This window comes from Globicephala melas, chromosome 2 (genome assembly GCF_963455315.2).
Source record: "Globicephala melas chromosome 2, mGloMel1.2, whole genome shotgun sequence".
Classification (NCBI taxonomy): Eukaryota; Metazoa; Chordata; class Mammalia; order Artiodactyla; family Delphinidae; genus Globicephala; species Globicephala melas.
In genome coordinates, this window is record NC_083315.2 from 30,276,521 (window position 1) to 30,304,426 (window position 27,906).

Sequence of the window (27,906 nt, forward strand, 5' to 3'; positions counted from 1 at the left end):
CCTCGGGAGGAGAAGGGAAGGAACCCATCCAGGGCACATCTCAGCCAAGGGGTGAGGATGCACCAGGGACCAGCACCCAGGAATTCAGAAACTTCCCTAAGCTTTGTAATTTCTCCTATTCTCTGCTATTTTTCGCTAAATGAAACTACTTGTTTTTGGAACACCTAAAGAAGGAAGAAATTGAGAACTATGTTTCATTCAGGAGCCAGCTGTGAGAGATGAATGTCAGACACTGAGGCAAACAAAGGAGGCTAATTCTGGAAAAGCTCTCCTCAGCCATCAGTTTTCTCATTTTTCACAAGGTACCTACTATCTGCCAGACCAATGAAGTACGCAATTTCAAAAGCCTTCAAACAGGTTTCGCCATTAGGTAAGTAGGGAGAAAATTCTATGTAAGATACAGCAACAGAGACTAACTGATAATCCAAGGGCAGTCATGAAGATTACCCAGCAACTAGTTCAATTTTCCAGCACACTTTAAAGGGTAACTCTGATATAAGAAAATGAGAAATACTGACAGTTACAAACACTATGTCCAGACACTGAGAACACATAAAATCTCATTTCCCCTTTGGAGTGAAGCCTCCCTCATGCCCTCACCTGATACTAGACCTCAGGAGAAACAGAGAAAGAGCCTGGGGGGTGGAAGGAACTTTCTAATCTAGCCCTCTGCAGACCAAGTTCCAAAGAACCGACGGGGAAAGGTATCTTGTTCAAGTAAGTTAGAATCGCTGGGTCAAAGGGAATCTGCAAAAGAGAATATGGTGGGCTTCCCTTGGTGGCGCAGTGGTTAAGAATCCGCCTGCCAATGCAGGGGACAGGGATTCAAGCCCTGGTATGGGAAGATCCCACATGCCGTGGAGCAACTAAACCCGTGCGCCACAACTACTGAGCCTGCACTCTAGAGCCCACGAGCCACAACTACTGAAGCCCATGTACCACAACTACCAAAGCCTGAGCACCTAGAGCCCATGCTCCGCAACAAGAGAAGCCACCGCAAGGAGAAGCCTGCACACCGCAACGAAGAGTAGCCTCCGATCACAACTAGAGAAAGTCTGTGCGCAGCAACGAAGACCCAACGCAGCCAAAGATAAATAAATTAATAAATTAATTAAAAGAAAAATCTTACTTCCTACTGCTTCCCTTAAAAAAAAGAAAAAAGACAGAGATAGAGAATATGGTATGGAATCTATGTTTTCCTCCTCAACCATCTCCCACAAAGAGGGCACCATGGAAACACTTTAGGAAAGCTGTTCTGGGCCCATCTCCTGATTTAACAAGAGACAGATGACTAAATCACAGAGCTAGTCATGGCAGGTCCAAGAGTAAAACACTGCCTCATTATTCATTTCTACTCTCTATCTCACCCACATGCTGGGACTACAATGAAGTTTGCAGTAACTTCCCTGGTCCAACGGTTCAAAAATGCAAATACACGAGTCTCCCTGCCCTTGTCACATTCAACAGGTGTGGGGCTGCCGCCAGGAGTCTGTGGCTCTGAAGCAGGTATCCCGAGAGCATGCTAAGGAACACCAACTGTGGAAGCCTTTGTAGGCTCCTTCCTGGCTGTCAACATATCAGATGGGCTGCAGGAGTGACCACTGTAACAGGGTCATTTCTAATGGGCAACAGTTGGTGCGTTTGAGCTTTTACTTCCTACTTTTTGTAAGAAGTCTGACAATTGCTTCAATTTATCCTCATGTCAAAAAATTGCTATCTGAACCCTTGCAACCAAACCTTACTTGGAGATGGAAGTTTCCATCTTCTGATAAAATTAACTTTATTCCTCAAATCTTACTTTTAAAATGCAGAGCACTTTCTGAATTTCCTCCATAGTCAAGTCTAAACTCTACTTATAACTCGAGCTTTACGATCAGTTTATTAAGAATAAGTAAGCTGCAGTACTTACAACACAGGTAACAGAAGGTTTGACTGTGCAGTCAAAAGTGACAGGCTTCCCATAGACACAGGAGAAATTGGTCTTGCACTCTATACAGTCTGCGGGAAGTTTGCTACACAAACCATTGCTCGGACACTTCATCATATAAGGTGGGATATCGGTGCTTTCTGTGAGAGGTGAGAGAGAAGCTTATTCTCTTGGAATACTGATTACAATAACAGAGGAAAGCAATTTTCTAAGCTTAAGGAACACAATCATGAACATAACATATATACAGTGCTAGGAATAAATTAGGACCTCAAAAAGTCTATCATGTTACAAGATGAAAAAAACGAAGGCTTACAGATGATAAAGTTCGTTCAAGATCACAGAGGGAGGGCAAAACTGGAACCAGAGCCCAAACCTCTCAGTTTCCAATCCAATGTTCTTTTCACTTGAATTCACGAATTTGTAAGTGAAGCCCCTAACCCTCTAAGTGAATCAATCGGTACAACAAGGTACCAACCCTAGAAAAACGTCCTGTCATTATTCCACTTTGGTACTTCAACAAGCCACCATCTGCAAGTAACATTTACAATTTTACAGTACCAAAGTTCAAAATAGTTCTTCATATTAGTAACTTATTCAGTGGGTTGCAGTAAGTTTCTCCAGCCAGCCTAGCTGGGAGTATAATATATTACTATCACTTAAGAGAGGATCAAAATTGCAACCAGTATTCTCAGGAAGAGAAGCTTTCAAAAACGTCCAAGAGAGTAAAAAATTCTTGTGCTTTCTCTATAAAATAATCTGTTTTAAACTCAAGTATGCTGCTGTCTTCTAGTAGTCTTTTATAGAATCAGTAAAATACGTCTGCCAGTTGCAATTTACTGAAGTAATGGAACTCTAAAGGGATGAAACTACAGAGACCAAAGTTCCATTTAGCAACACACACTAATACTCATTTAAATCTGGTCCTAAAGTCACTATTAAGTGGGCAATTCTACAAAATACCTACAAAAGGGTATACTTACAAAAGGGTATAATTCCTATTATACCCTTTTGTAATAGGAACAAAAGAAAAGAAAATTTTCTTTTCTTTTGTTCCTATTACTACCGTGGCTGGAGGATGGGCACTTAGAATCACAAAGCCAAGAATTTACAGGGCCAGGACAACCCCACGACCTTAAAAAGATGAGAAAACGGAAACCCAAAAAGGTGAATATTTTGCTCCAGCTCCCAGCAGCACCACCAGAGATAGATGCCAGGTCTGTACCAGTCCTTCTGCAATCCCTCCATTTCACACAGCCCTGGGGGAGCCTTTAATAATATCCAACATCAGGAACAGGGTTCCAAAAGCACAAGAAATTTTCTGAAGAGAAAGAAGCGTTGGTTGAAGGTTATCTTGATGGATGAAGCGGAAAAAAGAAAAAACTTGAAATAAAGAAATGGAAATGAGGAGCCTGGGACTGGAAAAAGATGAGACAGGAATGTCAAAAGGTATTGAAATACCAAGACTGTCTACAGAAAAGGTATGCATCTGCCTTCAGTTCACATATCTAAAATGCAATCAATAAAATGTTCAAAACATGGAAACTGATGTCATATTCTACAAGAAATTTTATCCAAAAAGAAACGAAAGAGACCACTAGATACAAATATACACGTTTACTAGAAGAGAAAACGTCTAGTACCTGCTGCCCTGGGCACTACTGTGAACGTACGTGTGGGGCCCGGATCCTTGTCGGACTGAGCCAGCGGCTGCGAAGGCTCTACACTGAAGGATCCTATGATTAGAGAAACGAAGACCTCAGGCTATGTATGTATCGCGCCAGGCCCACAGCTGCTTGGGCAAACATCTCGGCCTGACCGCCGGGAAACTGAACATGAAACCCAATGGGGTCGACACCAATTTAGGTCTGCGGGCAACTGGAGACGACGCGCGGTGCCGAGACCCAGCTCCGCGTCCGAGGCCGAGCCCCCAGGCCCACAGTTCGAGGCTCGCGGCTCCGGCTCCCTGAGCCGAGGGGCGGCGGCAGGACGAGCCGGACTCGGCTGTAGCAACCCGCGCCCTCCGCCCGCACTCAGCCTCCGCCCAAGGGCCCAGGCCGACGGTCCCCGCGGTCCTGGGTTCCCCAGCCCTCAGCCCGGCCCGGCGCAGACCCCTGCCCCCAACTCACCGCCGCCCGAGAGGATGTAGAACTGCGAAAGGAATAGCAGCACTCGACACAGGCGACGTAGGTTCCACAACAGGACCCCAGCACGCGCCATCTTGCCAGAGGAAACACTTCCGGGCCGCGGGGCACGCCGGGCCGAGAGGAGTTGGGGGTGCCAGGGGTCCACGGCGCAGGCGCGGCCCCTCCTCCCGAGTTCCCCGCGCCCCGCCTCCTAGGGCTGCCAGCGTCTGTGACAAGGCGTTCACCTCTCCCCCGGCGGATGGAGACACGGAAAGGTCACCTGGACCCCGAAAGTCACACCTGAGGGATCGAGAGCAGAGGCGGGGAAATGTGGGAAGTTGGCCGCTGTATACCTGTGGCCGGATCTGTACGTTTAGAGACAAAAACTGCTGCTGTGCTCTTGGTACCGTGCGGAGGTTTGACGACGTTACGTTTTTGTCAGACTAAAAAGCCTCTTGTTTACAGATGAGGAAACTGGCCCAGACTGCTCGGTAAGGACCCCAGGTGTGCCAGGTGGCCCCCAAGGACCCACTCCCCGCGACCCCAGGGCCCGGGCAGCGTCCCGCGAGCATCTCTCCAGGCCCGCCCTGCTCGGATGTCTAACCAGTCCTCAGAGACGCTCCTCGAAGGCGGGGAGAAGCCGGACTGAAGTGCGGCCGCGGGTGTCAGGCCCCCAGACCCCCCCTGGAGGAGGCCCGCCCCGGGAAGGAGCTGCTCCCAGGCCGCGGCTCCCTGCGGCCGGCACAGCGATCCGCACCTGTTCCCACCGCAGCAACATTCGTGCTGGGCTGAGCACGGGCTTCCCTCTCCCCGCCCACCCAACACAAGGTTGTCTGGGGTGGGGATGGGGAGTCTTCTGACGCCCCCTGCCTCACTAGCACGTTTGGTGAATTCAAGGAATGTATCGAATAGTGCTTGGCCTCAATTAAAGTTAGCTTAAACAGGTACATCACACAATCTGCACCTTCCATCACACAGGCCTGACCCTTGAACAACTTTGGGGTGAGGGGCGCAGTGTAACTTAGAGCGGGTCCTCCTCATTCGGTTCTTCCCTATCGGTGACTCCACCTCCTTAGATTCCACCAACTGCGGGTAGGACTGTGTATACTCTAGTATTTGCTATTGAAAAAAACCCACGGGTAAGTGGACCCGTGCAGTTCAATCCTGTTGTTCACGGTCAGCCCTGCTGGTTTGTCTTCCAACTCTTCAGGAAGCTAAATGATAAGCGTGTACAGAAGAGAGAAAAGGTCTTAAATTTATTTTGAATTCCACAGCACATAACCAAATAAACACAAAAAATACTGCTTGATTGGTAGCTAAATTCACTACTGACATAAAGCCATTTTAATTGTTTTGAGCAGTAAGGTATTCCTCTCAGTTAAAATCAGAAATCCACTTGAGTCTGTAAATCAGTGGAATGTCATCCCATCAGAAGAGTAATTTAACTCTAGGGGAGCAAATTATTATGGTATAAACCTGTAGGTGAAACCCTGGAAGCACTACATAACACATTTTATTTGAGTTTATTTTTTCTAAAGATAAATAAGGTTCAATTGTCATTTAGAAGCATTAAAATGGCAACTCTTATCCTATAGTGGAAACTACAGAAGATTGCACAACACTGAATTTCTTTGAGTTCAGAATCCTTTGTTAGTAATCCAATATTTAGTACTAGCTTCTTCTTTTGTGATTGTTGGTTAGTTAAAACAAATTGATTCCGATTTTGAAAATAAAGTTTCAGGACCTCCCTAGTGGTCCAGAGGTTAAGACTCCACTTTTCCACTTCAGGGGGCATGGGTTCGATCCCTGATAAGGGAAGTTCCACATGCTGTGGGGTGTAGCCAAAAATAAGAAAAATAAAGTTTCAGTGCGAACTTTAGTAAAACTTCAGTTAAAAAATACCTGAGGCATAATGTTATTAGAAAATAAGATATCACCCCATATTCAAAAAGCTTTGCAGACTTTTGAAACTTATCTTTTGAAAATCAGAATTCTTAACAGTAACATCTCATAATGCTCATTTCCTAGTATTTCCCTCTTTTTTTTTTTTTTTATTTCCCTCTTTGATGAACGACATTTTCCCATTGAAGTCTCTCAAGATACTTGGGAAATTTAAAATTTCCCACACTTGTCCTCTCATTGTCCGCAGACACATTAGTGAATCAGATTTTGTGCATATCAGCCACTCATTCCCCGTCTCACTTCTCACTGTGCCCATCAGTGGACCAGATAGTGGGTCCTAAGTTCTCAGAAGTATGAATGGTAATTAAGGAAAATGCATGTTCAGGGTTCAGAACAAGGTTACACAGATGTGAGCACAAGGAAAGGACTTCAGAATTCTTCCTCAGCATTCAGGGTACGTGATTTCTTGAGATTCTTCAATTTATCAATGGCAGAAGTTACTGAAATCTCTCCATGAATTTTGTTGTCTCTTGTTCGAACATTTACGGCATTATTTGTCTTTTCCTTTTCTCCAACCACTGTAGAAAACAAAGGGAAATATATTTACAATCAACAATTTACTAAATATTAAGTCAGCAGTCATATGGCATGTGTCTTATTAAGTTTTCTTCTTAGTACTAATCACCAAATATCAATCTAATGTCCATTTGGTCATCCTCTTAAGAGTAAATTTCTTGAGACAAGGAATGACTTCTAATCCCATCTCTCTATTGTCCATTTTCGAGAACACCTGTGGTGGTCATGGGGTACAGGTGGGAGGAGGGAGTTCCTAAAGACCCCCTGACTCCACCTGGCACACTTGATGAATCAAGAGGCAGGCACCAGACACGTGCCCAACCAGCCAACAGAATTTTCTGGAATATATGTAAAAGGTTTGTTCTCGCTAATGACCCATACTGTGAGATGATGCAGAATTCTGCCGCCATGTTTCTTGCTGTCTGGAACGAAGATACTGGCCAGCAAGTAAGGGGAATAAAGTAGATCAAGAGAAGCATAAAGAAGCAGATCAAAACAGGGAACAGAAATGGGGAGAAATGGTCCTGGTAAGGGTTGAGTTCCCCTTCCAGTTACTTTTCTAATGATTTGGCTACTTAATTCTACCTTCCATGGCATGAGATACTCTAACTCCCTTCCAATACATTCCATCGTGTCTAAGCTAATTTGAAATTTCTGCCACCACAAGAAGGCTGATTGAAGCATCACAGTACCTACTACAAACACTTTTGATGACAAATTGCTCATAGGACAGCCCTGTGCATATTTATTTTGCCTTCTACACAAACTTTCAACTTATAGGACATAACCATATCATGCCTGCAGGCATATAAATAAGTTTCCCTTGATTTTGAATCATTTTTACAGTCAAAATTTTAGATTCTGCATCTAATTACTCATGTTCCTCAAGGACGTTTTATTTTTTCACTTAATTCTTTTCTTTTGATCATCTTAAATTTGGAACATCTCCTAGTCATTAGTTTAATCCTAAAGATTTCTAATAAACCAGAAAAGCAAAGGAGATTATTTCAGGCCTATCACATGACTGAAACATATGGAGTATAATTCTACTAAGATCATTTTCCACTGTCGGTTTGAGTTATTAATTCTTCCTAGTAATACTACACCACAGGATCCATGTGAAACTTCATAACTCTTCTTTTCTGGCAAATAACAAAAAGTATCTAGCCAGGAACATCACAGACTCTTCTTTGTGTATAAGTATTCAACAGCTATTTGTCATAATCAAGCCGTTATACCATATTCTTTATTTTGTTTTTTGGGGTTTTTTGGAATTAAGGTGAAAAAACAAGCATTTGGGAAAAATATATACAAATTTAGATTACCCAAAATAAAATTATACTGATCCAGCTGTGCATTTCGTATTTTCTTATTTAGTGTACAACTATGATCTAAGTCAACATCAGCCATGAATCCTTCTTCAAAAAATTCAGTGGATACCTATAAGAGAATGAGACACTTTCATTAATACATTGTGTATGGTAATGCGGTGGCCAGCCTCCAAGATGACCCCCAGGGTCCCACCCCCCGGTATTCACACCCTTGTGTGTCCCCTCCACCTTGTACCAGGTTGGTCTCTGTGACCACAGTGGAGGGAGAGTGATGGCACCCCACTTCTGAGATGAGGTTAAAGTGCTGAGTCACTCCCCCTGCCTCGACCTCTGAGAAGCCTCACCAGGCACCCGAGCCAGAGTCCCCAGCCAAGTTGTCCCAGATTCTGACTCACAGAAACTGAGATAATAAATGCTTATTGTTCTAAGCTGCCAAGTTTTGGGGTAATTTGTTACACAGCAACAGATAATATAAGTATTCTTCCTAATAGAGCCACAAGGAAAAGAATAACTATGAGATGTTTTAAAACACCAATTTCTCAAAAACATTAAGAAATAAAATAGCTCTGATACAGCTACATAGACACGACTCAGGTGTTACTGAAAACATTTATTTTGAAAACATGAGGTGGTAAATTAATGTATTAGTTATGCAATATTTTAAGGTGCGAATTCCAAGTCAATGACGTTCACAGACCACATGCCAAGATTATGTACTTTAAATGTCTCTAATTTTACCTGAAGTGCATATTTTTCACAAGTTGGCTCCACAGGGATGACCATTACCTGACGAGGAGACAGCCAGAAAGGCCTGAAAAATATAATACGTATTTTTAAAATGACCATTTATTACAAGATTAAAAAACAACCAAAGACTCTTTTTTCTTTTTAAGTAAGACTTCACAAGAGAGCAGGTTCAGTAGAGGGGTGTGGAAATAAAGCAAACTGTATTAAAAGGCAATAGAGGAGACAAAAGGGGAAACTGGGCATTTTGGTTGGAAAGGGAGGGAAAACAGGTTGGCAGCTAGATGAAAGGGCTAAACATCACTGACCATACAACCCAGCAACCGCTCTCCTGGGTATTTATCCCAGAGAAATGGAAACATGTTCACACAAAAACCTGCACACTAACATTTATAGCAGCTTTACGTATAATAGCCCCAAACTGGAAATATCCGAAATGCCCTTCAGCGAGTGAATGCTCAAACTGTGCATCACACTACAGAACACCATCAGTAGTGCAAGGGAGCCAACGACTGGTACCTGAGATGCCTCAGATGCATCTCAAGGCAACTCCATCCAAGGAGTGAAAAAAGTCAGTCTCCCAACGGCTGCACGCTGTGATTCCATTTATGTAACATTATGGAAATGACAAAATTATGAAGATGGAGACCAGATGAGTGGCTGCCGGAGGATGGTGACAGGGATGGGGTAGGAGGTGTGTGGCCATAAAATAAACGGCAGCATGAGGGATCCTTATAAGTAATGGAACTGTCCTGTACCTTGACTGGCGGGTACACGAATCTACAACGTGTGCACAAATGCAAGACCTGAATGAGGTTGGTGGATTGTCACTCCCCAGTTATGTTGTACACAGTTCTGCAAGATGTTACCATTGGGGAAAACTGGTAAAAGGTGTGCTGGACCTCTTTGTAAATGATTCTACAGTTACCTCAAAATGAAAATGTTCTAAAAGATGGAAAGGTGGGTATAAGCAATGTTTGATGTGGGAAATGTTTGCCTTTTTCTTCAGCATGTTTAGTTTGAAGGTGGAAGGAAATGCACGGGGACTATTACCAGATGGCACTTCATGCATATATGTTTTTACATACTTATTCTTAAATTACAAAAGCAAAATAATACATGTGACAAATGTAATTATATACATGATGAAATACAGATTATAAAATGAAAAGTAAATGTATCTTTTTGAGCTCTGTTCTCACCCCTGCTTCAGCCCTACCAACTCAAGAGAGCCACATTTTAAACATTTCTATTTTTATTTCTCAGGGAGATTTCCACCACAACTTGGTAGGTGTCCAAAGGCTTGCTGTGTAAACTGTGGAGGGTGGTACTGTGTCTCCACAGGAAGGTGTGCCCACACCATCTCCTGATCCCCTAGTTCTACTGCTCTCTTGCGAAACCCACCATCTCTCACTATGTTAACTATTTACAACAGAATCAACTGGAGAGAAATATAAACATGTTAATTCACACACACACATATTCATATCTACAGTTTTGGATTCTCTGTACCTGTAATAGATTGGACACCCCCATGACACCTCAGTATACTTCTCTAGGATTGCAAATAAAATCTAAGGGACAGACACAGACTCGGGCAATACCATCCCCATGGCCCATTCTGAGCGACCATCCACATACCAAATCTACTTGTCATCTGGTTTCCAACCTAATTATCTCTTAAGTCTCTGACCCTGTGGCCAAAGCAATAACCAGATCCCACGCATCAATGTAACCCACATCTGGCCACTTTTCCCTCTGGGCACAGACGGTGACCAGACGTACCACTCAAAAGCCTGCACTTAGGGCATTCACCTTCCCCCTCCATCCCTGGAGGGGGATGCCACTGCAGCGGTTCTCTTTGGCTTTGGGGCCATGTGTGAACCAGGCTTACATGTTTCCTCCTAAGTCTGTGGTCACGGGGCTGTGAGGTCAACAGCATAGCGGAAGGAAGGAGGGCAGTACAGCTAGAGATGGTGCCCTGAGAGTGTGGGCCATATATGTTCCAGCGGCTAGATCTTTGAGGGGTTTGTTTGACACAGGTGAAAAGATTACTCTTTACTTTTACTGAGATCCCAAAAAGGTAAATGGTAGTGTTATCCCACGCTGCCTTTGTTTTCGTTTTGTTTTCTGGTCTGGCCGATGCCACAAAAATTTTTATTTGCTGTTTGGATACTTGCTAATTATAAGGCAAGAGCCACCAATTTTTTCATATTAATTTCATCTTTTAGACATGATTTCTAAGAACAGTAGACATATAGCTTTTCTTTTCCATATCACTTACCACTTTCCTCCATAGTTTTCTGAGAGAATGGCTATCATTCTTTCCACTGACCCCAAAATGGCTCGATGAATGATCACAGGGTTCTTCTTATCATCCCCATCCTTACTAAAAAAATGAAAATTATACATTTAATTATTCTTTTAAGATTCATAAATAACTTTATCTTCTTACCTTATATTTAAAAGGTATTTTCCCAAACTAGGTAAAACAATAGATTACTCATAAATTATCTTTAAACATAAATGTGCCATTAATTAGAAATAAAGGTTTTTTTCTTTCAAATTATGGTATCTTTTATTTTTTTAAAGAGATTTTGCATTATGTTTCTTATTTTTTTAATAGTTTAGTATTTTTAAAATTTATTTATTTTTGGCTGCATTAGGTCTTTGTTGCTGCATGTGGGCTTTCTCTAGTTGCAGCGAGTGGGGGCTACTCTTCGTTGCGGTGCACGGGCTTCTCATTGTGGTGGCTTCTCTTGTTGCAGAGCATGAGCTCTAAGCGCTCAGGCTTCAGTAGTTGTGGCGCACAGGCTTAGTTGCTCCGCGGCATGTAGGATCTTCCCGGACCAGGGCTTGAACCCATGTCCCCTGCATTGGCAGGTGGATTCTTAACCACTGCGCCACCAGGGAAGCCCTATGGTATCTTTTATAAACCAAAGGGAAGTAAAATATATCATCTAGGAAAAAGCAACATGATATTAGATCACTATCTCTATTACAAATCTACTGATTATTCTAAACTACCAGTTTTATTCGAAACTACCAGTTTACTCATATTGAGAGGCAATTTTACAAATCATATTTTTTAAATTAACTTTATTTTGAACTATGGCTTACTTCACCACTAATTTATTGAACAATTATCAAAGACATTGCAAAAATAAAGAAAATGGGTTTCTGTAGTCTGTAATAGAATATGTTGGTATTCTATTAGTTTGGGTTAATGGTATGACCACGGTGGCTGGCAAAAAATTTACCAACCTTAGTTAGTTAGTTAGTAGTTATTAGAGAATATTGAAAACATATACAAAAGTAGAGAGAATAGTATAATGAACTCCCACATAACCCTTTCTCAGCATCAGCAAATGTCAACTCACAGCCAACCTAGTTTGGTCCAAATGCACCCATTCCTGACACCATCCACTGTAAACACACTGCCATATTGTAAACACTATGCCCCCATACTACAGATATATTTCAAAATGTTCCTGATACTTGTTCCAGAAGTCCACTGGTCAAATTCCGTTTACAGACCTGAAACCTTCATGACATTCTCCTTACATTTGAGAATCCTCTCCTCCCTTTCAAAAAAAGATGTAAAAAGCAAATTACAACTGTTAATTGTAATAAAGTCAGGCACTCCAAGATCTGTGCACACTTTTCCCAGAAAGATAAATTTCACATTACTGCAACAAATGTAATAATGTGTGATGCATACAAAGTTCTTAGGACAAATTTTTATCTAAACGTTGTACCAGCTATTTACTACTAAAACACATATACACACAGGGCAAACAGACAAATAAAAACAGAGACTCATTCATTAAACTCACTTCAAAAGAGTTTTCATTGGACATCGTCATTGCCAATCATTTCTGCTAAAAGCCACGGCAGACTGACTGCAGGCCAAATCCTCTGTCAATCCTACAGAAGCTTTGGGGTGGGGCTGGGGGACCTGAGTCCAGTCCTGCTCAGATATGTGAAGAAATAATTCATTCTACAAACTGGAAACAGCATGGTATATTCCTGAATGTCGCATAATGTTGCCTGTGTAGGGAATGAAAGAGAAGCAGCATGATCCTTTCACAGGCCCCTGGGTACCAGAAATTTCTGTCCCATCATTTATTTTAAAAGAATTAAAATCAGGTCTAGTCTTAAGAAGGGCAAAGAGTGACCTAAACTATGCTTACACATCTATACTTTCAGGTAAACATTAGAATTAATGACAAGTTCCCCCAAACAATCCTCGTGGATTTAGTTGGAATTACATTAGATTTAGAGATACATTTGAAGAGAATTCGTATCTTCACAATATTGATTCTTCCCAGTCCAACAGTGGTGTGAATCTTCATTTAAACAACTGGTTTTTCTTGCCTTTGATAAAGTTTTATGGTATATATTTCAAATAAATATTATATATTTATATTCCTTGTTAAGTTTATTCCTAGATATTTTGCTTGTGTTTTTTTTTTAAATTTATTTTATTTATTTATTTTTGGCTGTGTTGGGTCTTCATTGCTGTGCGCGGGCTTTCTCTAGTTGTGGCGAGCATGGGCTACTCTTCATTGAGGTGCGCAGGCTTCTCATTGTGGTGGCTTCTCTTGTTGCAGAGCACAGGCTCTAGGCACGTGGGCTTCAGTAGTTGTGGCACACAGGCTCAATAGTTGTGGCACACAGGATTAGCTGCTTCGCTGCATGTGGGATCTTCCCAGGCCCCTGCATTGGCAGGAGGATTCTTAACCACTGCACCACTGGGGAAGCCCCTCTGCTTGGTTTTTGTTATTGTTGCTGTTACTGTTTCTGAAATTTTTTTTCCATTGCACTTCTTAGCAGGTTGTCGCTAATATATATGAAAGCAAATTGATGTTTGCATTTTGACCTTATTGCTAGGTACCTTACTTTATTATCAGTTTTAATTTTTCTCCATCTGATTCTATTGGATTTCTAGACATCTTAGCATCTACATACAATGAAAATTTGGCTCTTTATTTCAATATGTCTACGTATCCCAGAACAATGTGAGTAAGAGTACAAATAGGCTAGTCACCTTCTTCTCAACTAAGTAGAGATGTTATTGTTGTTTTCTAATAAATACTCCTTACCATTACAGGAAAATTTATTTCTGTTCCTCTCACAGGAATGAATGTTACAGTTTATCCAATGCCTTTCAGCGCTGTTGAAGGTAATGGGTGACAATACACTTCATAATGTTAAACTACCCCTGCTTTTTTTTTTTTTTAATATTTATTTATTTGGCTGCACCTAGGTCTTAGCTGAGGTTGCTGTGTGCGGGATCTTCCTGGCGGCATGTGGAATCTTTAGTTGCAGCATGCGGGATCTAATTTCCTGACCAGGGATCAAACCCAGGCCCCCCGCATTGGGAGTGTGGAGTCTTAAGCACTGGACCACCAGGGAAGTCCAAAACCACCCCTGCTTTCTTGGGTAAAAAACTTACTTGATCAAGGTGATGAACTCGCTGTTCCTGCCCTCTTCTCCCCTCATATCTAAGCCACAAACAGATCGCATTGGTTCTACCTCCAAAATATACCCCAAATACCTCCACTTTTCTCATCTCTATGTATCACTGCCACCATGTTCTGTCATCATCTCTTACCTGGCCTACAGACCACTGCTTCCACTTCTGCTTTCCAGTCCCCACTGTCCACACAACACCTAGGACGATGGATGGATGGATGGATGGATGGATGGATGGATGGATGGATGGATGGGTGGATGGGTGGATGGATGGGTGGATGGGTGGGTGGATGGATGGATGGATGGGTGGGTGGGTAGGTGGATGGATGGATGGATGGATGGGTGGATGGGTAGGTGGATGGATGGATGGATGGATGGGTGGATGGGTGGGTTGATGGGTGGGTGGGTGGATGGGTGGATGGATGGGTGGATGGGTGGATAGATGGATGGATGGGTGGGTGGGTGGGTGGATGGGTGGATGGATGGAAGGGTGGATGGGTGGATGGATGGATGGGTGGATGGATGGGTGGAAGGATGGGTGGATGGATGGGTGGAAGGATGGGTGGATGGGTGGGTGGAAGGGTGGATGGATGGATGGGTGGATGGGTGGACGGATGGGTAGATGGGTGGGTGGATGGGTGGGTGGATGAGTGGATGGGTGGATGGGTGGACGGATGGGTGGAAGGATGGGTGGATGGGTGGGTGGATGGGTGGATGGATGGAAGGGTGGATGGGTGGACGGATGGGTGGATGGATGGATGGGTGGATGGGTGGATGGGTGGGTGGTGGGTGGATGGATGGAAGGGTGGATGGGTGGACGGATGGGTGGATGGATGGATGGGTGGATGGGTGGATGGGTGGGTGGTGGGTGGATGGATGGATGGGTGGATGGATGGGTGGATGGGTGGATGGATGGATGGATGGGTGGATGGATGGATGGATGGATGGATGGGTGGATGGGTGGATGGGTGGATGGGTGGGTGGATGGATGGGTGGATGGGTGGGTGGATCGGTGGGTGGGTGGGCGGATGGGTGGATGGATGGATGGGTGGATGGGTAGATGGATGGATGGGTGGATGGGTAGATGGATGGATGGGTGGATGGGTAGATGGATGGATGGGTGGATGGCTTGCCTGATCTATTGCTCCTCCACATCCCCCTTGGATGGCTAGTAGTGTTCAAATTTTGTTGCACTAGTTGGGTCATTTTTGCATAAAGTCCCCCTACACCTAATTCCTTTTGTTCATTTTGGTAGGTTACTGGGGAAAGATGATTTTGCAAATATGAACTTAAGACACCATCTTTTCCAAAAGGCCTGAATTTATTCTTGAAAGTTCCGTGCTTTCCCCTTTAACCTTTGAGAATTTTTATTATTCTCATGTCCTGATGTAACTCCTTGTATGAACACTTCAGCTATTCTTCAGCTCTTTACCTTCTCACAGGATGTAACTCTCAGTGTAGCTCTATAACCATTAATCAAAACACAAGTTGGAGAATCCGAAATAAAATTTTTGTTGGTTGAACATAAATTGAGATCACTGCATAAAATCCTACACTCTGCGAAATTGGTGGTTGTTCATTTATTATAAGAATCTTATTAGGAAAATATTCTATTAAAAATTATTAGACTTAAAATATGCCAATAATTTTTCCTTTTTAAATTAATTTTTTAAATTAATAATCTTGAGTGAAAGAGATCTCAACACATTATCTAACCAACACCACATGTCTAAAACAGGACATGGTGAGAAGGGGAGAGTTTAAAGAAATGATGTTGTGATTTTTGTCTAATTCAAGTCAGTGGAAGGGTCTTTAAAAAGAAGCTGCTTCCAGGCAGAATGAAGTAAGCATGCCACACCTGACTCTCTCTCTGAACGCAGACGTGGACCCTGGAGAGAACATGAAGAACAGCCACCCGAGGGCTGGGAGGAGTGACTGGTGCCGGGGGATTGCCGAAGAAGACCAGAATCTGAAGTGCCACCAAACTGCACTTAGTTTTTTGTAATTTTGTCTTCCAGTTTGTGTGGCCTGGACTCAGAGACAGCCCACAAGCAAGCATACATACCAGGTGCAGACAGGAAAAGCTTCAAGAGAAATCCTCACTTTCTGGCCAAGAGCCAGAAAATAACTGCTAAGTTTCAGAAAAAGTGGGGGTGGGGGACATCCTGGAGTTTTCTTCTGTTTCTTTTTTCTCCTCTCTTCCTCCAGCCCCCAGCATTCCCACAGTGGCACAGAGACTAAACAGGCACCTAAAACTCCAAGGAAGGGGATCCTTCTCTCCAACCCGAACAGCTGTGATCCCAAGCGTACATGAATCCCTGTGCTCTCTCTCTCTGGATGGCCTCCTGATGCCTGGTCTCTGAAACAGATAGCCCTGGAAACAGCATGCGGAGCAGAGAAGCTAAAGCCCAGCGTTCTGGCCACAGGACTACAGAAAGGGACTTCAGGGAACTAAAAAGTGTCAGGAAAATACAGAGAGCAGGGGGCACAGAAGAGCTGCCCCATAAAGGGGTGTATGAGCTTGCTGGCCTCACCTCTCATCGCACATGCTTGGATCCGACCCTAACAGCACATAAAAGGCTTGAGAATTGGACTGTGGGACTTTGCCCCTGGGTGGTGCACACAGGACAGAAGGCCTCGCTGAGGCCAAGATCCACAGACGCTCATATCGCTTATATACAATGGCTGGTACAGTGAGCCCAGTCGGGCCTCCATATCCATGGGCTTCACAGATACGGATACAGATATGGATACAGAGGGTCGACTGTATAGGCTCAGAAAACTGAGCTGACGCTGGAACCACAGAAGGCGGGTTAGAAATTACAGCCTGAACCTGACCAGGCAGAATGACTGCTAAAAAGTCAACAATCCCCTTAGGATTTAAACAAGACCCAGCATCTCACAATATAATATTAACAATGTCTGGGATGCAATTCAAACCTACTCAGCATATTCATCACCAGGAAAATCTCAATTCCAAAAAACAGATTATGGAAAGGGAATTAACAGTAACTGCAGTGGGGAAATCTGGCAAACTTTATTTTAACCAAGTGATGGAGGTTACATCACTGCTGACAAGTCACATTGATGCCATGCACACCCTTGACAGGAAGAGCCACCCTCAAAAGGTGATATACAGTATGATCCCACTTCTGTGGAATTCTGGGAAAGTGATGGAGAGGAGGTCAGTGGCTGCCCAGGGCTGGGGTGGGAGGAGAGTGTGACTGTAAAGGAACAGCACAGGAATTTGCTTGCCTGATGGAATCACAATCGTGGTGGTGGGCACACCACTCTATACGATGTTTAAAACTTACAGAACTGTACACACACACACACATATACACACAAAGTCAACTTTACTGTGAGTTAAGAAAAAAATTTTTAAAGGAGTTGTTGGTTTGCAGTGATGAAACTGCCTTTTTTCCTCTGCTTTCCCTGGTAAATACCATCCTTAAGACACAGACCCAGGGTCAGCCCTTTATGAAGTCTCCCCCTCTGCCTCAGGGAGATTTCTCTGTTTGGGTCATGTTTCCACGTCCTTTGTTCATAGCTCTAACCAGAAAACTAAAGCTGACCTCCAACTAGATTACAAGCAGGTAAACAAATACATACTGAGTATCTTGCACACAGACAGACATTCACTGACACTTGTTTCTGTACTGCTAATGCTCAAATGACAATAATTAAGATATGAGTCCTACATTATTTATCACATTCAATCACTCACCTAACATATGTAAGATTAAATCTTACAGGCAGTTGGAAGTCCAGCTGAATTGTAGCACACTGATGGTATCTGCCAATAGCATCCTTGATTTTTATATCAATCTGTAAATTAAATGATGTTTTCTTAGAGACAGGTTTTATTTTTCTGTTAAATTCTACTTTTTTTGAAGCATATGGCCTACTTACTTTAGGACCATAAAATGCTCCATCTCCCGGGTTCATCTTCCATGGTTTCCCAAATTCCATCAAGCTATTCTGTAGTTGCTATTTTTTTAATAAGAAGAGAACATTACTTACACTTAATCACCATATACTTATTGAACCTCTTCTACATTCAATAAACTACCGAGCAACGACTACGTAAAGAAAATTAAGATGGTACTTACTCTCAAGAAACATACACATTTTAACTGGGGGAGAAAAAAGATAACTTACTAAACTGTTCCACTGAATTCCAGGTAAGTGATAGAGGGGTACTTTGGGCACTTCCGCCGTGCAGGCTCCCTCTGCCCTACTCTCTCTAGCTCCTTTCAGGAGGCGCCTCCACACCATAAAAGGCAAGAAAGCTGGGGCCTTGTTCCTCGTGCACTCTGTGCTCAGAAGACCGGGGGACAGGCCTAGCACTTGCTCTTGCTTCTCCCCCACCTCTGTGCCTGCAGCTGGTGGGCAGGGCCCCTTGGGACACAGAGGCTGTGGAAGCGTGAGGCCCACTCTGGTCTCCAGACTAAGCCACGTAAAGTCACCTAAGTTAGCTCACAGTGAGACCGCTCCACACTGACGGTGACGGGGCGTGCACACGAGTATTAGTGATAGGGCTCTTTGAGTCTTCTGGCCACTCCCTGTGAAAATGGCTACTCTGGGAAGCACCCAGGCATCCCTAAGGCCCTGGCCAGAAGAATGTCAGAACAGCAGCCAGACTCCTGTCATCACCCCAGCGCACTGGAGCCGTGAGGGGGGTGACATTTGGGAGTGAAGCGCCCGACAGGGAAGGAAAGCAGTGGTGGTGTCCTGGGCCAGGCCAGCATCACCCAGAAAGCCTCCTCCAGGGCCTCAATCAGAGCAGGTCAGGAGCTGCTCCTGGCCAGACCCCAGGGGGTCCCTCAGGGACCCAACCCTCCTGCAGAGGCTTCCCTTGTGCTCAGGGCTGGGAAGGCCACCTGCACAGATGCACTTCACAAGCTGGAGCTGCCCTCCCCCGACTTTGTTTCTGAAGGGAGAAGAGACTGTGAAACCATGTTCTCAGACAAAACAAGGCCCTGCTACAGCAGGTAACAGCGATTGTAGGGACTCCCAGGGAATTAAAAGCAAAAGAAAGGCCAGGTTTGGGGGAAGAGCATACAGCAGAGGTCACTGCGTCCACTGCTCTGTCCTCTCCCTGGGGACACTGGGATAGGAAGGCCTGATGGGAGGGGCCGAGGCTAAGAAAGCTTCCGGTTGACACGAGGTCTGGGGAGAGGGGACGTCTGGGCAGTGCTGGAACTGCCGCTCCCAGGACTGGCCCGGGGACACTACCCGGCACCTCTTCTCCCTGCTGTCTGTCCTGCCCCACGCATGCCAGGTCTCTGGCTCCCAAGAGCACTAGGGTCTAGACTGTGGGATGTGCTGGGTTTCGGACACATCAGTTTGCTTGTGCTTATGTGGGAGGGGCTGGAATGTTCTTAAGGATCTAATGACTCACTGCAACTCTGGGAAAGTGGGACCCAAGAGAGGTTTTTTTTTTTTAATTATTTATTTATTTATTTATTTATTTATTGTTTCATTGGGTCTTCGTTGCTGCACAAGGGCTTTCTCTAGCTGTGGTGAGCAGGGGCTACTCTTCATTGCGGTGCGTGGGCTTCTAATTGTGGTGGCTTCTCTTGTTGTGGAGCACGGGCTCTAGGCACACGGGCTTCAGTAGTTGTGGCTCATGGGCTCTAGGTGTGTGGGCTTCAGTAGTTGTGGTGCATGGGCTTAGTTGCTCCGTGGCATGTGGGATCTTCCCGGACCAGGGTTCGGACGCATGTCCCCTGCACTGGCAGGCGGGTTCGTAAACACTGCGCCACCAGGGAAGCCCCCAAGAGAGGTTTGAGGTTAATCCAGCTCCAAGGAGCTGATGGACGTACATCAGTTCCAGTGGCAGAGGCCAAACCAGAGCTGCTAAAGAAGGAGCCAGAGAACTTCTTTAAAAGCTTATGAAATTGGTTATTAGTGACCAGCACTGAAAAGAGTATAAATGAAAACCTGGTATAAACTAAGGTGTGAAGCAAATATAAGGTACTGCTCTTAGCATTGTTTTGAAGAAAACTGGATTAACAAAATTCTACAATGGGCACGTTTATCCCAGAACTTCCAATTTTAAATTTCCATTGCAAAGCATCGCATCCTCATGCAAGGTACTTTCCATATTCACAAAAATGAAGGGTAACACTATGTTTCTCCCTACCTTTTCAGCTTCATCCCATATCTCAACCTCCCCTAGAAAGTTTTCAGGTCTTGTTGACAAATTTAATTGAAAGGAGAAGCCAAATGTTGAGTAAACGGATTGCAAAAACTGCAAACACCCTTTTATTTCTTCTTCAATCTGAAATCAGAGCAAATGAAAAACCTTAAATAACACCAAATTTAAACCTATTTATGGCATTAAAAAACATTCTTCTTGTCAGATAGAAATAAAGCGTGGTTTTACTATAGTCAGTAGCACTGTTCGGGTTGTTGTCTTTTCCTCACTCAAATATTCACGGGACGCCCGCCAGGTGCCAATGCACACAGGCTGCTGGAGGCCCCCATGGTCCAGCGCAGGGCTGGGTGAAGACCCAGGCGAGGGTACCTCTCCGTGCACAATGCCACACAGGAGGAAGGGCGGCTGTCCAGAGGAAGTGATGGCCAAGCTGCAGCCAGAGGAGAGGTTAAGCGTTCTCCACGGAGGCAGGGCAGGAGCTCCCGGAGCAGAGGAAACACTGAGGGTGAAGACCCACAGGATGGAGGAGTGGGCCAGGGCAGGACAGCTGTGGGAAGCTGCACGTGACAGGACAGACGGCACAGAGGGAGCATGGCAGACAGTCAGGATAGAGGCAGGCCGGGGCCAGAGAAAATGCAGTGCTTTCAAAGCCAGGGTAATGTCTGCACTTTTTAGCCTGAGAGCAATGGAGAACCAGTGGAGGTTTCAGCAGGGGACTAACACAGTTCAATGTGATTGTTTGAAGTACGGGAAAAAGACTGGCAAGACGAGAAGAGCAGCCCATTAGGAAGCTGTTGGGATCCTTCAGGAGCAAGAGGATGGCAGCTTGAAACAGAAGCGGCTGGAATGCAGGGAATCAGAGGCGTTTGCAGGATACCTGTCCTTTCGTTCACTAACAGATAGTAATTGCCTACATTGTCAGCACTGTGCTGGATGCTGGGAATTCAGGAATGAATGAACTTATTCAAGAATAATATATTTAAGAAGAGTGAATAGGGCTTGTGATAAACTAGACATGAGAAGTGAAAACCAAAGGACACCTGGGTTCCTGGCCTGGGCCATGGAGAGGGTGCTGGTGCATCGCTGAGAGGAGGAGGATGTGGTGTGAAAGGCAGAAGAGGGGCCGACGCTGGGTCTGGCCAATGAGAGGGTGTTTGTGATGGCCAAGCAGACACGTCCCCCAGCCCCTGCAGGGCTTGGAGCTCACGGGGGACAGCTGAGACCCAGCAGAGGTTAGGAGAGGGACCAATGCCAGAGAGCGCAGGGTGAGAAAAGCAGGGCCCGGGCTGGGAGGCTGAGAGAGAGCATCCTTAACAGGGAGAAAGACAAGCACATCTAAATGCAGACGAGATGGGGCAGCAAAAACAGAGACGTAGAGAGAGGGGACAAGTAAGGATCTGCATGTCACCAGGGATTAGGTTTTGGGATTTTCATCAGTGGAATCATGCAGCCCTTGCTCTTTTTTCTGTCTGGCTTTTTCCACTCAGTAGAATTATTTCAAGATTCATTCATACTGTTGTGTGCATCAATAATAGGTCATTCTTTTTTCTTGCTCAGTGGTTTTCCACTGTATGGATATACCACTGTTCCTTTATACACTCACCTGTTATTGGGCTGTTTCTATATTTCGGCTATTTCAAATAAAGTTGCTATGAACACGTGTGGACAAGTCTTTGTATGGACATGTACTTTCTTTTTCTCTTGGAAAAGGAAAAGGAGTGGTAAGATGGCTGGGACATATGGTAGGTTTGTGCTTTAAAGAAAAAAATTATTTATTTACTTATTTGGCTGTGCTGGGTCTTAGTTGCGGCGCACAGGATCTTCGTTGCTGCATGTGTGATCTGCGTTGCTGCATGTGTGATCTTCGTTGGGGTGTGCGGGATCTTTAGTTGCGGCGTGCATGTGGGATACAGTTCCCTGACCAGGGATCGAACACGTGCCCCCTGCTTTGGAAGCGTGGAGTCTTAACCACTGCGCCACCAGGGAAGTCTCTGCTTCACTTTTTAAGAAACTGCCAAACTGGTTTCCAAAGTGACTGTGCTGTCTTCCATTTCCACAACCAGTGAGTGAGAAGTCCATCCCCTCCACACTCCCAACACGTGTCAGAGTCAGCCTTTTACATCTGAACCATTCTAGTTGGTGTAGAGGCAACTCCTCATGGTTTCAATCTTCATCTCCTTAGTGACTGATCACCTTGCACCCCTTATTCATGTCCTTCTTTGCCATCTGTGTATCTCCTTAGATATGTATCTTCGACCATTTGAATGGTCAAATCTTTTTGCCCATTTTTTAAAGTTTAACTTTTTGAGATTCACATGCATTTGTAAGAAATAAAACCGTTGTACCATTTACTCAGGTTTCCCCAGTGGTGATATAATTTTTGCTTCAACCGTCAAACACAACTCAGAAAACTGTGAGTTTTTCACAACTCTGAAAACTCTGAGAGAAAGGAAAAGGAAAAGGAATATTTATTGTATTTAACCATGTTTTACTTTTACAGTTGTTCTTTCTTTCTTCCTAACATTCCAAGACTCTTCCTTTTATCATTTCCTTTCTCTTCAGAGAAATTCCTATAGCCATTCTTCTAAGGTAGGTCTAATGTCTTGATTTCACCTTCATTCCATAAAGACGTTTTCTCTGGATATAGAATTTTGGGTTAACAGTTATTTCAGCATTTGGAAAATGCTGTGCCACTTCCTTCTGGCCTCTGTTTTGTTTTGTTTTTGATAAGAAAACTGTTGTTTTTTTAAAAAAATATTTTTTTCCTTAATGGTAAGGTATCATTTCTTTCTCACTGCTTTCAATTTTTTTTCTTTTTCTTTAGCTTTCAGAAGTTTGGCTATAACGTGTCTTGGTGTGAATTTCTTTGGGTTTATCCTGTGTGGACTTTCTCAGCTACTTGAATCTGTAAGCTTATGTTTTTTGCCAAATTTGGCCAGTTTTCAGCCATTACCTCTTTGAGTACTTTTTCACCTCCACCCTACATTTCCAGAACTATTTCCAGAACTATTCCAGAACGTTGGTGACATAAATATTAGGCATTCTGTTATAGTCCCACTGGTCTCTGAGGTTCTGTTCATTTTTCTTTCAGTCTCTTTTCTGTTTTTCACATAGTGTCATTTCTACTGGTGTCTTCAAGTTCACTGATTCTTTTCTCTGTCTCCTCCATTCTGCTCAGGAATCCATCCACTGAATATTTTGGTTATTACATTTTTCAGTTCTAAAATTTCCATTTGGTTCTTCTTTATATCTTCTATTTCCTGAAACTATTTTTTCATTTTTTCTAAATGTGCTTGTTAAAGCATTTTTATGATGGTTTCTTTAAGATCCTCATCAGATAATTCTAATATCCCTGCCATGTCCACATCAGTGCTCCTACACTGCCCTTTGTCATTCAAGTTGAGATTTTCCTTGTTCTTGATGTGATGATTGATTTTTGATTTCTGAAATCTAGATATTTTGGATATTATGTTATAAGACTTTGGATTTTATTTAAACTCTTCATTTTAGCTGGCTTCCACTGACTCTGCTCCAACAGGGAGGGAGCAGTACTGCCTGGTTATTGCAAAGTAGGAGCAGATGTCTGGGTTTCCCACTGGGGACCGCAAGGGAGGCAGAGGCTCCTCATTACTGCTGGGTAAGTAGGAGTTCTGCACCTTAGTAGATTTCCTCTGATAACACCTCAGCTGGGAGAGGCAGGGGTATCTTGGCACTGCTCCTCATGTGGCCTTTAGCAACCTCCAGGGTGCACGGCCTCATTACCATGGAGTGGTGGTAGAAGTTTTGTCTCTCCACTCAAGCAGGAAGTGGAAGAGGCACCTTGTGACTGCCAGGTGAGGGTGGAAGTAAAGGCTCCCACTTAGTCTCCATTGACATTACGGGGTGGGTGCAGGGAGATTCCTGTTAATGCCTGGCAGGGATGAGTAGAATTGGTATGATTTCTTCTTTAAGTGTTTGGTAGAATTCACTAGTGATTCCTTCTGGGCCTGGAGTTTTCTTTGTGGAAATGTTGTTAACTATCAATTCAATTTCTTTAATAAACACAGGGCTACTCAGATTATCTATTTCTCCTTGAGTAAAGTTTGGTAGTTTGTGTTTTTCAAAGAATTTGTCCATTTCATCTAATTTGTCCAATTTACTGGCATAAGCTTGTTCATAATATTGCTTTATTACCCTTTTAATATCTATAGGGTCTGTAGTAATGTCACTTCTATCAGTCCTAATATGTTTTTCTTTTTCTTTCCTTTTTTTCGGCTGGGCCATGCAGCTTGTGGGATCTTAGTTCCCCGACCAGGGATCAAACCCAGGCCCCATGCAGTGAGAGTGCAGAATCCTAACCACTGGACCACCAGGGAAGTCCCCAGTCCTAACATTTTTAATTAGTATTTTCTCTTTTTTCTCCAACAAAACTAAAGGTTTATGAATTCTATTGATCTTCTAGGAGAACCAGCCTTTGGTTTTTATTTATATTGTTGTGTTGTTCAAGGGTTAACTGGACAATATTTTCTAATTTCCCTTTGATTTCTTATTTGACACATGGGTTGTTTAGAAGTGTATGATTCACCTTCCAAATATTTGGAGATTTTCCAGATAGCTTTCTGTTATTGATTTCTACTTCAATTTCATTGTGGCCAGAGAACATATTTGGTACGAATTGAATTCCTTTAAATTTACTGAGACTCATTTTATGGCCCAGAATATGGTCTACCTTGGTAAATGTTCTGTGTGCACTTTCAAAGAATGTGTACTCTGCTGTTATTGATTGGAGGGTTCTATAACTGTCTATTAGGTCAAACCATTTGATAGTGGTCCTTTGCAAGACAATTTTAATTTGAATTAACATGAAAACCTGAAAAAGTAAACACTAACTTCTAGGCAATACTGAAAAAGAAACACATCCAAAATTCCACCAACCCCCTTAAAACAGTCCACTTAATGTGCTTAAGTTAATAAAATTGGAGGAAACTTAAAAAAATAATAATAAATTTCATGTCAAGAAAAACAAACAACCTAATCAAAAAATGGCAGAAGACCTAAATAGACATTTCTCCAAAGAAGACATACAGATGGCCAGCAGGCACACGAAAAGATGCTCAACATCACTAATTATTAGAGAAATGAAAATCAAAACTACAATGAGGTATCACCTCACACCAGTCAGAATGGCCGTCATCAAGAAGTCAACAAAATAATAAGTGCTAGAGAGGGTGTGGAGAAAATGGAAGCCTCCTAAACCATTGGCAGGAATGTAAACTGGTGCAGTCACTATGGAGAACAGTATGAAGCTTCCTTAAAAAGCTAAAAATAGAGTTGCCATATGATTCAGCAATCCCACTCCTGGACAAATATCCAGAAAAGATGAAAACTCTAATTCCAAAAGATACATGCACCCCAATGTTCACAGCAGCACTATTTACAACAGCCAAGGCATGTAAGCAACATATGTATCCATGGACAGATGAATGGATAAAGAAGATGTGGGGTGTGTGTGTGTGTGTGTATACATATATATATATATATACACACACACACACACACACACACAATAGAATAGTACCCAGCTATAAAAGAGAAGGAAATATTGCTATTTGCAGCAACATTGATGAACCTAGAGTTTATCATACTAAGTGAAGTAAGTCATATAAAGACAAAAATCATGATATCATTTATATGTGGAATCTAAAAAATGATACAAATGAACTTACTTACAAAACAGAAACAGACTCACAGACATAGAAAATAACTTATGGTTACCAAAGGGGAAAGAGAAGGGGGAGAATAAATTAGGAGTTCAGGATTAACAGACACACACTACTTTACAGATAGATAAAATAGATAAACAACAATGTGATTTATGTTCCAATGTATAATAATAAAACTGTCTTTACTTTTGATTTCTGTCAGTGATTGTTAAAAATTTTTAAATAGCATCAAACAGAACTTCGAATTTTCAGAGAATCATGTTCCTTTATAATAAAATAAATTATGTTTGAAAAAAACTTTTTCATGTCATGAGATTACTGATCTATGACCCAAATTAGAGAATCACAAAATGTTGGAGCTGATGGGCCCTCAGAGACTAGACTGAACAACACATTTCACAGTGACCCTGAAAGACTCAGCGATCTGTCCAAGGTAGCACACCGGACCTGTGCTGACCACGCCTCCCCTGTGTCCACGTTTACCTGCTCCACAGTGCAGAAGATGTGAGCGTCATCCTGCTGGAAGCGCCTGACGTGGGTCAAGCCATGTAAAGTTCCTGACGGCTCATTCCTGTGAAGAGCTCCGAAGTCAGCAAATCTAATAGGCATTTCCCTCCAAGATCGTGGACGATGGGCAAACATCAGACTAGAAAAGAAACAATGGCACACAGCTTTTCCTTAGCATGGAAAAGATTATGTAATGATCTAGATGTTAATAAGGTACAGTTAAATGCCTCAGGATTTGTAAACACCTTATTCTGGTTCTTAGATCACCAATTTTACAAAAATTCTTCTCCCATGAATTAGTGAACCTTGAACTTACATCACTGTACACTCTGAGAAAGAACCCTCTTATCTTCTCCAGAATGCTGTTCCCTACTCTCATTCACCCAGGGAATATCCACTTACCGTTTACAATCCATTTCAAAGGCTACTTCTTAAGTGAAGCAGCCCTGGACACTCCCGCAGAAGGGCTAGTCAGGCTTGCCTCAGCCTCCAAGAACAGCTGGAATTGCCACAGTTTTGACACTGGTCTTGCTATTTTTATAACTGACTGTCTATATATCTGTTCCTTCCCCAATCTGCTCATGAGCTCCGGGGGGAAATGGATTGCGTCTGAATCACCTCTGCATTTCCAGCTCCCAGCACTGGAAACACTCGGCTAATGTTCTCTGTTGAATGAAAGGCCTCTCTTCTGCAGGAAGCACCCCTGGCTCCCAAATCCCATCACCACTAGGCCACTGTGGTCCTGCTCTTCCTTGTTCTGAGACATGAAAATACAAAATTACATTCTCTACTTGTGTTCAGCTTTCTTCTAATTCTATTGAAATCACAGCTTCAACTGGTACCCAATGGGAAACTGAGTTAAGAAGTTGTTAATACAGGTGTTTTAGAGAATGCAAAGCACAAGGTTAGCCTCCATCTTCTGTTTTTATTTTTTATTTATTTATTTATTTTTTTGCGGTACGCAGGCCTCTCACTGTTGTGGCCTCTCCCGTTGCAGAGCACAGGATCCAGACGCGCAGGCTCAGCGGCCATGGCTCACAGGCCTAGCCGCTCTGCGGCATGTGGGATCTTCCCGGACTGGGGCACGAACCTGCGTCCCCTGCATCGGCAGGCGGACTCTCAACCACTGCGCCACCAGGGAAGCCCCACCTTCTGTTTTTAAAACGAGGTTATAGAATATTTACATACAAGTTTTTAGAAAATTAAAGATAAATATATATTTTTTACATGCTGTCATCATAAAGTTGAACTTCTTTCATTCTTTACTGAAAAGGGCAAAGAGCTTTCTTCAATGTTCAGAGGTTTGTTTTAAGTAGTTACCTTCTAAAGTAAATTTACCTGAAACTATGTAGTTGATGATACAAAGCTACAATAGTTGGGATATTTTTTTGTGGAGAATTGTATCTGTTCACTTCCAGTTGTAAAATCTGCTACTCTTACAAGGTTGTAT

General features: G+C 43.3%; 2 protein-coding genes across 6 annotated transcripts in view; both read right to left on the reverse strand.

Annotated features, from left to right (window-relative positions):
- The window catches only part of TM2D3 (TM2 domain containing 3), a 102,465-nt gene extending 98,285 nt beyond the window's left edge, over positions 1-4,180 (reverse strand). For 2 of the 4 annotated variants that reach the window (XM_060293715.1, XM_030878385.2), the window contains exons 1-3: positions 4,057-4,180; positions 3,571-3,663; positions 1,910-2,067 (exon numbers count right to left, since the gene is read on the reverse strand). In XM_060293715.1, coding sequence (XP_060149698.1) covers positions 1,910-2,067; positions 3,571-3,663; positions 4,057-4,147 — 342 coding nt within the window. In that variant the 5' untranslated portion in view covers positions 4,148-4,180. The remainder of the gene's footprint in view (positions 1-1,909; positions 2,068-3,570; positions 3,664-4,056) is intronic. The other 2 variants (XM_060293716.1, XM_030878387.2) reach the window with 1 other exon arrangement.
- Positions 4,181-5,287: 1,107 nt separating this feature from the next.
- The window catches only part of TARS3 (threonyl-tRNA synthetase 3), a 52,548-nt gene continuing 29,929 nt past the window's right edge, over positions 5,288-27,906 (reverse strand). Inside the window, exons 12-19 of one of the 2 annotated variants that reach the window (XM_030878400.2) lie at positions 26,433-26,595; positions 20,233-20,370; positions 17,997-18,074; positions 17,812-17,912; positions 10,891-10,995; positions 8,601-8,673; positions 7,857-7,971; positions 5,288-6,533 (exon numbers count right to left, since the gene is read on the reverse strand). In XM_030878400.2, coding sequence (XP_030734260.2) covers positions 6,385-6,533; positions 7,857-7,971; positions 8,601-8,673; positions 10,891-10,995; positions 17,812-17,912; positions 17,997-18,074; positions 20,233-20,370; positions 26,433-26,595 — 922 coding nt within the window. In that variant the 3' untranslated portion in view covers positions 5,288-6,384. Of the gene's footprint in view, positions 6,534-7,856; positions 7,972-8,600; positions 8,674-10,890; positions 12,657-17,811; positions 17,913-17,996; positions 18,075-20,232; positions 20,371-26,432; positions 26,596-27,906 lie in introns of those variants that run through there. The other variant, XR_009562812.1, reaches the window with a different exon arrangement.